This window comes from Glycine soja, chromosome 11 (assembly GCF_004193775.1).
Source record: "Glycine soja cultivar W05 chromosome 11, ASM419377v2, whole genome shotgun sequence".
In the NCBI taxonomy this organism is placed as follows: Eukaryota; Viridiplantae; Streptophyta; class Magnoliopsida; order Fabales; family Fabaceae; genus Glycine; species Glycine soja.
The window spans coordinates 40,471,381-40,483,009 of NC_041012.1; the positions used below are offsets into that span (position 1 = coordinate 40,471,381).

Consider the following 11,629-nt stretch of genomic DNA (forward strand, 5'->3'; position numbering starts at 1 on the left):
TAATATGCTTAATTGCAACCCGGCTGCCACCCCTTGTGAACCAGGGATTAAACTGACTGCTGGTACAGATACAGAGTTTGTTGACTCCACTTTATACAGACAACTCATTGGCTCTCTAAGGTATCTCTGCAACTCCAGACCAGACATTACCTTCAGTGTTGGTCTGGTAAGTAGATTTATGGAGAAACCTTGCAAAGATCACTTGCTGGCAGCAAAGAGAGTCCTCAGATATGTGAAAGGTACACTGGAATGGGGCATATTATTTCCTACTGCAACAGAAAACTCTGAAATTGAAGTCACTGGTTACACAGATGCAGATTGGAGTGGAGACATTGTGGATAGAAAGAGCACTTCAGGGTATATTTTCATGCTTGGTGATGCTCCCATATCTTGGTGTTCTAAGAAGCAAGAGGTGGTAGCATTGTCTAGTTGTGAAGCTGAGTATATCTCAGCTGCATTTGGTGCTAGTCAGGCTCTTTGGTTAAGCATGCTGCTCAAAGAATTGAATGTCAAGTGCTGTGAAATAATGAAGCTAAGAGTTGATAATAGATCTGCTATTGACTTGGCTAAACATCCAATAGCTCATGGACGTAGCAAGCACATAGAAGTCAAATATCACTTCCTTCGTGATCAAGTCAATAAAGGCAACTTAGCACTGGAATATTGCAGAAGTGAAGATCAGTTTGCTGATATATTAACCAAAGCAGTGAAGCTTAGAAGACTTGAAGAGATGAAGAACAAGACAGGAATGCTCATGTTGAGTAATTTGAATTAGGTGGTGTATTGTAGTGTAATTCAAATTAGGCATTTTACTTGTTTTAACTAACTACTGTGTGGTTAATAATTGAAGTTAGCTACATAAATACCCATGTAAACCACGGTTAATAATAATGAGAGAGAAATCCAATTTCTGTTAATTGCTCTCTTCCTTCTCTCCTATTCTATCATCAAGATTCATCATCAAAGTTAGAAACAGAATTCCAACATAAATGATTCTTATCCCTGTTTACCAATGGCATGACATGTATCTAAATGAACTGCACCACATACTGATACTACTTTAGAATGATTGTTTGAAATATAACATGCGTATGACACCTTTCCACTAAGTGGTGGTAAGGATTTTTTTTTTTAAGAAAAAGAAATAAAGATTAAAACTAACAAATAAAAAAATTAATTTGAGCAATTTTTTTTCTGAAGAAATTATAATTATATTAACAATTCATATTTTATTATATATTTTAAATTTTAAATTATTAATCTTTAATGAATAATTATGACTTCTTTATAAAAATAAAAATGGCATACCCCTATAGTCTCCAACTTTAAAACAACTAAATTATCCGCTACTAATTAAGATGCATATAAACTCATCCCCACACCTTCTAACCACAATAGAATCAAGTGTTAGTGCCACACACGTATTAAATTGGCACAATAAGAATGTCTAATTGTATTGTCTTTAATTATGCATCTAATAATCCACCCACCATGAAAATGAAAACCCATACATCTACCCTACAATTACTTTTCAGGAGGAATAGATTCAATTCTCTCTTTTACTTTTTTAATAGAACAAGCCTCTATTTATAGTAATCTCAACTTTTCAATCATAGACTCAATTTTATAACATTTATTTATTTATTTTTTAAATAAAAAAATTATTTATGAATTTGATTTTATTTTTTAAAGAATATTCATCCTATATTTATTAATAATTCATCATTAACATTGTTGCTACTATTACCATCAATATCATTCCTATCATGATTAACATTACTATCATTATCATTTACATCATTATTACTATCCATATTATCCCATTAGAAATAACCTTCATGTGTTGGAAGGGAGCCCAAGGTGCCTATATTTTTGGACCCATTTAAGTTTATTAATCTTAACTAATAATTTGTCTTAGTGTAGTCGTCTGTGTCGATACCTTGAAAGATGGAGTATTACTTTTAGTTGTTTATTTGCAAAATAAATAATTAACCTATGAAGGTGAGTAAAGATAATTTTAATAAATAATGTCATAATAAATACAAAAATACCAATTTTTTTTGGAACTTATAATATAAAACTAGTATTTTTAGGATAACGCAAGATGAGACACTTCAATGATTTCCCACTAATGGATTATTTTTTTTGGAGCGAGGGGATGACGTTTTTTAACGGAAAATTTTTTTTACTTCATTTCATTCATAATATGTGAAAATATACAATTTAAAATAAAATCATAATTTAGGATGCTAATATTAGATTTTGTCGTCCTAGCAAAAACATGAGCAACATACAAATTGCCAAAAAGAGAAAATAGAACTCTACCTTTAGACAAAATAAATTGAAAATCTAGAGAGCATCTAATGACATTTTTAACTATATCTATAATAACTTTACAATCAAATATGATATTTGTGGTTGAAGTTGTCTCGCCCACAGAAGTGTTTGAAACAAACCCCAAGCCTCAGCCTCCCTGGTCAGGCAGCCCTTGAAAAAGCATTGTCCTTGCCTTGATGAAGTTCCTTTGGACGCTTTTTAATTCCTTTTACTTTTGTTATCAAAGAAAATCATATAATACTGGGAATGAATTTCTGAGAGTCTGAGACAACCCAAAACTTTTATAAAGATGAGATGATAGATAAAACTATTAAATTTGGACTTACAAACTGTGTACGTTTAACAAATTAAACCTTCAAGAAAGTTAAAATTCAGTCCGATTTCGACCAAAACAAAGGCAATTTATATATTAAAAATATAAGCAACGAAGAAGCTTTTGCACCCCATTCAAGCAATGAGAGAAAGAGACCCACAACAATTATATTTTATACTTTTCATCTGCCATCCAAGCAACAGTTTTTGTCATGGCACTCACAATTTATGCACGAAATATTTAGGTTAGTATTTATTCATTTCTCCCTCCATTTCTAATATTGGATTGCTTTTTATTTTTTTATTTTTTATGTACAGTCTTTTCTTTGTCTACGTTTTAGTAAATTTTATTTTTGCCACGGTAAATTTTTACCATTTGTTATTAATGGGGAATAAAACAAAATTTGCTAATTTATCGAAATAAAATATAATTACAAAGACAAAAAATAAAATTATTATTTTATTATGAAATTAATAAAAACAAAAATTTATTAGTGAACAGATATAAAAATCAGATGTTTATTAGAAATAACAAATATTTAAACCATTATTTAATCATAACAAACGTATGCTTCATTTCTAAGTAGACAGCTTCAGAGCGGAAAAAATAAAAAAAAATAAAAAGGTAAATAATTATATTAGTCCCTAAATGTAATATTGGAAAGAAAAGTTATGCCATTCAAGATTATTTGTTTTTAGTACAAAAATATTTATGTTTTTCATAAAAAATAAGAAAAAATATTGGAATAAAAGAGAAAATAAATAAAAAATATAATATTTAAGCTAAAATATACAAATGGTCCCTTAATTTTTTTTTAAAATTGGTCTCCTTGTTTATTTAATTCATGACAAGTTAATTATTTTGAAAATTTGATATTTTTTATTTTTGAATAGGATTTTAAACATTTTTTTTTATTGAATTTAAGACATAAATTTTGTCTCATTAGATTTATCTATATACAAATTATAAAAATAAATTAATATTCAGTCCAAAAAGAGACATAAATAAGATGAAAAATATATCAAAAATTAGTTTCGTGATTAATTGGAAACTTAAAAATTTAATATCATTTTCTTCTTATTTATGGATTTTATTTTTATTTCCAACATTAGTTAATTTCTATAGTTTGAATATAATAAAACAAGTTTCATGTGTTGAACTCATGAGAAAAATGTTTAAAATCATGTTAAAAAATAAAAAAATATCAATTTTTAAAAGAATTATCTTGTCATAAATTGAATAAGGGGACTGTTTTCGAAATTTTAAAAGTTAGGGGATCAATTTTTTTTTTAAAAATAAGATAAGTAACTATTCATATATTTTAGCCTAATATTTATTAAATTATAATTATAGAAATAATTGTGCATTAGCGTGAGGTGAAAGAGAAGCAAGAGATAGTAAAGGTAGAGACTTAAAAAAACAAAACGATAGTGGATAGGGGATGGTATGTATTCGTGACATTGTGATTGGTCCCTATTTCTAACTCCAATCCTATTATCTCAATGCCTCCATCATCTCACAATGCTTTGGTGAATTGAATTGATGGAACTTGGACTCAGAAGCTTTGTCCATTTCACTCCCATGCACCACCATTACCATACACATACACCACCACCAACAACAACACTTTTTCACCATTTCTCCAATAATTCTCTTCTCTTCCCTGCATGTCTCACCCTCTTAAACACTACTTCTTCCTCTTTCATGGCTACCCATTTGCAGGTATCAGAAGGTGCACCCACTGAAGCATTCGACCCTTCTCCTTCTCTTGCAATTGGAGAATACGACCTCTTAATCGTTGGTCCTGGGATTCTTGGTCGTTTGGTCGCTCACAATTGGCGCCAGGTACGTACTTACTGTTTTATATGTATTATTTCATTTCATTTTAATTGGAATATAATATAGTATTGCTAGACTTGACATATATATTAGTGTATCTATGGACATAACATATATATGTTTACTGAAGCAGGAATATCCTGGTTGCAAAGTTTTTGGACAAACAGCAACCACTAATCATCATCAAGAGTTAACTGAAATTGGTATCAATCCGTCTTTGAAGTGGACCAAAGCCTCCTCCTTCAAATTTCCCTATGTCATTTTCTGTGCTCCCCCTTACCAATCCCCGGACTACCTTGGTGATCTTAGGTTATCAATCTTGTCCTTGAAATTTAAATTGAAGAGGAAATAAAATAAAAAAAATTAAAAAAAAGGTATTGTGTGTTAGTATTGTTATTCATGCTTGGAATTGTGTTTTTCTTCTGAACTTATGTGTGGTGGACTGTCAACCAATCAGGCTGGCTGCATCATGCTGGAATGGTGAAGGTGCTTTGCTGTTTACATCAAGCTCTGCTCCTTATGATTGTAATGATAATGGATTGTGTCATGAGGTTGGTCTTAAAACATTCTTTGGCTGTTCACTCTCAGTCTTTTATATCTTAATTTGTGCCATTGATCATCACTTATTTTCTTCATCTTTAAGACTTCAGGTGCATAACATGTAGAAGAGCAATGCTTACACACTCTCTGACATATCTCTTTTGAACACACTATTATTAGTTAAAATTTATAGAAAATCACAAATTTTTTATAGGTATCATTTCTTATTTAATTAGTCTTTCTTGTACTTTTGTAGTTTCCGATAAATCTTAACTAATAGTACAGAGTGTGTTAGCGTGTGCTGCTAGCACTCTAGCTTGTTCATAGGATTAGATATTTATTCCTGTGCAGGATAATCCAGTGGTGCCAATGGGTAGGAGCCCCAGGACTGATGTCCTTCTAAAAGCTGAAAAGATAGTGCTGGAGTTTGGTGGTTCTGTTTTAAGACTATCTGGACTTTATATATCCTCTTCAGAATTCAGTTTACTAGGATTCCAACTGTTCATTCATCTTGGTGGTTATTTCTATTATCATATTTGTCAGTTTATGTCTATTGTCTGCTTCCAACCTTGACATTTTAAACAAAGTAGATAAAGGTGCACATGCTTATTGGTTAGATAAGGGGATTGTCGAATCTCGTCCTGATCACATCCTGAATCTTATACACTATGAGGTCAGAATTTCAGTGTGTTTTATTGTGTTCTGTAAATTAACATGATAGTAGTTTTATCTATATTTGACAATTTGTATCTTAAATTTTTTTTTGACATACGTTGAGTCATTGAGGTATTGAAGTTCATTTTATCCGGTTTACCATCAAAGCCAAAAGATGTTTCATTCATGTACTTTCACTTATTATTTTCCATCACACTTACATATTTTGTTTCATATTTGGCATTTCACCATGAGACCAATTTGAGTCCTTTAACAAACTAAAACATTGGATTTTCTTATCTCCTTTTGGTCATTTAGTATTTGTTAATATGAAAAGTTGAATACATTGTTTAATGTGCCGCTTTAAAGCCAGGATGCGGCTTCCCTCTCTGTTGCAATTTTGAAGAAACAATTTCATGGGCGGATTTTCTTGGGTTGTGATAATCATCCCTTATCCAGGTTACATGCTATATATCCCTTGAGTTTGCAACTATTATCATGGAGACAGAGATTTCTTCTTTCTGAGATTTGTTCCGCACTCTTGCAATTGCCCTGTGTTAGTTAGTGATGCCAACATATGTTTCCTGCTATTTCTGACCTTTCTAAATGTTGTCAGGCAAGAAGTGATGGATTTGGTTTACAAAAGTGGGAAATTTAGTAAAAAGTTTGAGAAATTTACAGGTAATAGCAACCATTTTGATTTGTAAATGGTAGGTTTGAGCTTGAAAACCAGTAGTAATTAAGTAACCAATGAACCATAATCATTTATGTTGCATGGTACACAAATTGGGTAGTCATAATTTTGAAATTGTTGATTTCTTTTAAAGGTACAATACTGTTCTGGTAGTAGTTAGTACTTTGAGATTCAGTATGATTTCTATTTAGTTGATAATGTAAAAAATTTATACTGATGTGAAAATTAAACTCTAATGAGAATCACTTGTTTTTTTTCTAACTTTGTTTAGGGTGCTATCACTATGTCACTCATCATTGTAAAAGCATCATTGAGCCTTTGTATCTTTTCTTTGCAGGAACCGATGATCCTCTAGGCAAGAGATTGAACAACTCTAGAACATGCCAGGAAGTAGGGTGGCAGCCCAAGTACTCTAGCTTTGCTCATTTCCTTGAGACCATCTGATTCACTCAGTATTTTGTCCATGATGATCATTAATCAGTTGTTAAATGAAAGCAGAAACACTAAATTATCAATAATATTTTTTGCATGTAAATCCATACTTGGCAAGATTTTTTAGCCTTGCTGTGGTGGGGTAACAAAAATATGATGGGTTCGCAGATTTAGGCTGTGTTTGGATAAAAATTGAGAACGTGTTTTTGAAAATTTCAATGCAGGTTCTCGAATTTTAAGACTAAAATAAAGGAGAATAATTTATAGTTTGAAGAGTAAATGTATCTTAAACTTTCCAACTAATATCTAAATATGCAGTCAATTGTTGTGCTTGTTATTACGTAGTAGTATCAATGCTTTAAGAGAAATGTCAATCAGTATCTCTTAGAACAATGGTTAAGGAATAATAAAAAATAGAAAGTTCTTATTTAAAATTACAAGAATACTCTCTTTTGTTAGCAAATCTTCATGTGACAGCCTCCGCAAGAATCCTTTAATCCCTTTGGGGTCCTTCCACCTAGGAATCACCTTAAAGATCTCCAAGTTGTGTCTATCTTCATACAGTACTCTTGTAGGGAATTATAAGCTGTCCCTAGAGAGAAATTACGATCACTTGTTAGCAGATTATATTATATTTATAATCATTATGAAGAGTCATTAACAACGACAGTAAATAAGCAGATCATAGCATGCATTGTATGTATGTATATATATGAAGTACAATACAAATATAGACATCAACGAAACTAGCTACAAAGTAGTGTACTCACTATTAATTCCACAAACACTGTTCCAGAAGTTAATGTTTTCCTCGGATCTTTTGGTATTTGTTAAAGGAGTCATCTACAACTACAAAGAAAATACTAAAAGATAAGTATTGTCTAGTACAACATATATTGAATTCAGTAGCTGATAGGTTTCCAAACACATCCCAAGCCAAAGCTTTGTGTTAAATCCAATTAACAGAATTAACTCAAATTAGACGTAAAAGGAGATTAAACTTTGGCAAGCCATTAGTCTGAAAAGCAGCCTCAAAGGGAATTTCAGTACAAACTATTAAAGATAGAAGATAAATGTACTATTGCCTTTGAAGGAAGCATTAGACCGCCAGGTTTGAGCCAACGATCTCTGGCACTAATAACACTTGTAAACATGTTCTACAAGTAAAGACAAGTCTTCAAACCAATATAAATTATGAAAGCAAATGTATTCTAAAAAATCTAGGAAACTTAAGGTCATTTCACCTAAAAAAAAAGGTCATGTCATTTTCTCGCTTTACCATATTTTTATGATCACAATGACATGGAGTTGTCTATCTGTTAGTTGACCAATGAATTCTTCAAGAGGATTCTTTGTTCAACGTTCAATAGGATTTGAGGGTTTCATTGCATTGACACTTGGCTCTAGTTTGCTTTAGATAATATGATCCGATTAAAAGTTTATGAGAAGTCCTTTTCAGTTAAAATGTTTGTAACACAGAACGGAATTGCAAGTCTTTCTAAATATTTTCTTTTTTCTTCCTACTTAGAGACAACATATTTTTGTTTCAATTAATTTAAATATTTAAACTATCAGTTTTACCCCTCCAGAGTTCAGTATCTAGCTTTCCACCACTTATTTTACAATCATGTATTTTAACATTGAACTATAAAGATATTTATTTACTCAATCGACCACAAGAATTATAATATGCATCTCACTAAAAAGCATATAGTCCGTCCATTATGAAATTATAACATCAACCTTTTATTTAATTTCAACATCCAGCACACACCATAAGAAAACAATGGACTATAGCACATATACAAGTTGATCAGAAAATGATGTATAAACTGAACAAAAAGTAATTTTGGCGGCATAAACACATCACAACGGTGCTAATTTGACCACGATCATGATTGTATAAAATATTGATGTTGATTATTGGTTATACAAAATCTACCATGATGGCTCTGTTCAGACGTTTATCTTCTCATATTTATTAAATTTAATTTAAATAATATGCAATGCACAAGTTTATTAAATTAAATTTAAATAAATTTATATTTATATTTATATTTATATTTATTATTTTTCTTTTAAAATTATAATATGCAATGCACAAGTTTATTGAATTTAGTTTAAATATATTTATATTTATATTTATTATTTTTATTTTAAAATTATAAATTTTATATAGGTATTATGATTCCATTGTTACTTGGAGAAAAAATAAATCATACTACATATTATTAGGCTTAAAGTTTTTGAAGATAACATCCTGATCAATTAAAAATAAAATTAATCTTCTTATCCAATTTTAATGTAATTATATTTAATATGATACTACATATTTTAAAAAATGATATATAATTGTTTAAATAGTAGTAAATACACGTAATAGTACACATGCAAGAAAAAATTATAATTTAAACACTAATCCTATTACATTTAAAAATACCATTCAAAGTTAATTTTATTGTCAATCCAAATCAATTGAATTCATAAACACCAAACAAAAAAAAAGAAAAAGAATTTACAAATTTGCCTCTTACTCCTGTCATATGGAACAGTGAATCTTATTTGGATAGTGGATGCAACCGGAAGCCCACGTCATCTCATCGCCACCATCCATTTGGATTCTCTTCTCTAACCAGTTCTCCTTCGTCACCAAAGTTCACCACCACCATCACTTCTCTCCCTCATTCCCCACCTCACAATTCTCTTCACTCCAAATTCCACACTTTTTTTCTGCTTCTCAACCTCACTAGTAACCCCTTAAGGCCTTCTTTCTTCAACCTTCTAAAACACCACTCTCCTTTGCATAACTTCCAAAATGTCCCTCTGCTACACTTCCAATTTCATCTCACTGAACCATAAAAAAAGCCTCTCCTTAACCTTCTCTTCAGAGTCTTCTCCTCACTTCATTAACCTATTTCCAGTTAAGCCTAAGAAACCTCACCACCCCATTAAGTTCACCGCAGAAAGGTTCAAACTTTTTGCCTCTCTGACGCCATCTCCACCAGTTGAGACCACCCCATCAAGTTATAGGTGCAAGAGCCCCAAAGATGTCAACGTCTTGGTGGTGGGTTCAACTGGGTACATTGGAAAGTTCGTGGTGAGAGAGTTGGTTAAGAGAGGATTTGATGTTACAGCCATTGCCAGAGAGAGGAGTGGGATTAAGGGCAGTGTTGATAAGGATCAGACTTTGAATCAGTTGAGAGGGGCCAATGTGTGTTTCTCAGATGTGACCAATTTGGATGCTTTTGAGGAATCTCTGAACAGTTTGGGGAAGTCATTTGATGTTGTGGTTTCATGTCTTGCTAGTAGAAATGGAGGTGTGAAGGACTCTTGGAAGATTGATTATGAGGCAACAAGGAATAGCCTTGTTGCTGGAAGAAAACGTGGTGCTTCACATTTTGTGCTGCTTTCAGCAATATGTGTGCAGAAGCCGCTCCTCGAGTTTCAGCGTGCCAAGTTGAAGTTTGAGGCTGAGTTGATGAAGTTAGCTGAGGAGGATGATGGATTCACTTATAGCATAGTGAGGCCAACTGCATTTTTCAAGAGTTTGGGGGGTCAGGTTGAGTTGGTGAAGGATGGGAAGCCTTATGTTATGTTTGGAGATGGGAAACTGTGTGCTTGTAAGCCTATGAGTGAGTCTGATCTGGCTTCTTTTATTGTGAATTGTGTGCTGAGTGAGGATAAGATTAACCAGGTGTTGCCAATTGGAGGGCCTGGGAAGGCATTGACTCCATTGGAACAAGGAGAGATGTTGTTTCGGCTTTTGGGGAAGGAGCCTAAGTTCTTGAAAGTTCCGATCGAAATAATGGATTTTGCCATTGGGGTTCTTGACTTTCTGGTTAAGGTCTTTCCTTCACTGGAAGATGCTGCTGAGTTTGGGAAGATTGGAAGATACTATGCAGCGGAAAGTATGTTGCTTCTGGATCCCGAGACTGGAGAGTACAGTGCTGAGAAGACACCTAGCTATGGTAATGATACATTGGAAGAGTTTTTTGCGAGGGTTCTCAGGGAGGGCATGGCTGGTCAGGAGCTAGGTGAGCAAACTATATTTTAAGATGGTTGTGCTTAGATATGTACGAACACAATAAGGCAAATAGAGCCACCAGTTTTGTTTCTGTAAATATATGTATTCAGCTAGAGTCATTGTAATGTTTACAAGTTCAGGCACTGTTGAAAGAAATTCAAATCTCTGGAAATGAATTGTTGAGGATTCATTCTTCAATTGCATTGCACTGTCATTACCCTGTTAATAAATTGCTTATTGCTATTGCTAGCTGAGTTGGTTATCCTAAAATTCAAGTTCATTTTTGTTCTGGAAAGAACTGGATGAGTACATGCAAATGTAATGTTGATATTTCCTCAAATATAATACCATCTAAGTTTCGGCTTGCCATGCCTAATTACTATTGTCGATGGATTGCTCAAAATAAGAAGCTAGTTAGAATGGATTTGACTACACCATATTTTAAAGCACCTATAACCCATGAAAGTCTCTTGCAAAAAAGATGAATGTGACGAATTCACAAATCAGTCTGCGCTATTTAGGTGTCCTCACTGTCCTTTACTTGTACTGAATTTCTTCATTGCATGACATGTTTGGGATCTATCTTACTGGTATATCAAAGTTCACCAACTTTATTTTCAGCTACAAGCCTAAACCAAGTTTTCGGTAATGTTGGCCGATTTAGTAGTGCTCTTGCTATATCTGAGTTTCTTGTGCAAATGCTCTCAAACTCAATGTACTAAAGGGAGCTAGGGGGAGTATTTGATTTGCCCAATCAAATATATAAGATTTAATCGTATAATTTGTTCTTCTCTAA

General features: G+C 32.5%; 2 protein-coding genes across 4 annotated transcripts; both read left to right on the plus strand.

Annotated features, from left to right (window-relative positions):
* Positions 1–4,102: 4,102 nt before the first annotated feature.
* LOC114373227 lies at positions 4,103–7,108 on the plus strand. Of its 3 annotated transcripts, none has more exons than XR_003658393.1 (8): positions 4,103–4,495; positions 4,623–4,798; positions 4,947–5,040; positions 5,381–5,491; positions 5,613–5,702; positions 6,053–6,142; positions 6,300–6,364; positions 6,715–6,792. XR_003658393.1 is itself a non-coding variant. In XM_028330744.1 (8 exons), exons 1-8 carry the CDS (start codon positions 4,193–4,195, stop codon positions 6,819–6,821), a joined length of 1,032 nt encoding a protein of 343 aa, XP_028186545.1. In that variant the 5' UTR covers positions 4,105–4,192; the 3' UTR covers positions 6,822–7,108. The 3 variants fall into 3 exon arrangements, 2 of the variants coding, with proteins under 2 accessions (XP_028186546.1, XP_028186545.1); XM_028330744.1 differs by having other exon boundaries at positions 4,105–4,495; positions 6,057–6,142; positions 6,715–7,108; XM_028330745.1 differs by lacking the exon at positions 6,715–6,792 and having other exon boundaries at positions 6,053–6,363.
* Positions 7,109–9,389: 2,281 nt separating this feature from the next.
* Positions 9,390–11,095, plus strand: LOC114376217 (divinyl chlorophyllide a 8-vinyl-reductase, chloroplastic-like). The gene has a single exon (XM_028334209.1). It carries the CDS (start codon positions 9,625–9,627, stop codon positions 10,861–10,863), a length of 1,239 nt encoding a protein of 412 aa, XP_028190010.1. The 5' UTR covers positions 9,390–9,624; the 3' UTR covers positions 10,864–11,095.
* The last annotated feature ends 534 nt before the right edge of the window (positions 11,096–11,629 follow it).

What these genes read in the sequence shown, in the direction of transcription:
- LOC114373227 (XM_028330744.1), top strand. Translation starts at nt 4,193, where the DNA reads ATGGAACTTGGACTCAGAAGCTTTGTCCATTTCACTCCCATGCACCAC. An exon ending in TCGCTCACAATTGGCGCCAG is followed by an intron (nt 4,496 to 4,622) that starts GTACGTACTTAC and finishes TTACTGAAGCAG; the next exon opens with GAATATCCTGGTTGCAAAGT. An exon ending in ATAATGGATTGTGTCATGAG is followed by an intron (nt 5,041 to 5,380) that starts GTTGGTCTTAAA and finishes ATTCCTGTGCAG; the next exon opens with GATAATCCAGTGGTGCCAAT.
- LOC114376217 (XM_028334209.1), top strand. Translation starts at nt 9,625, where the DNA reads ATGTCCCTCTGCTACACTTCCAATTTCATCTCACTGAACCATAAAAAA.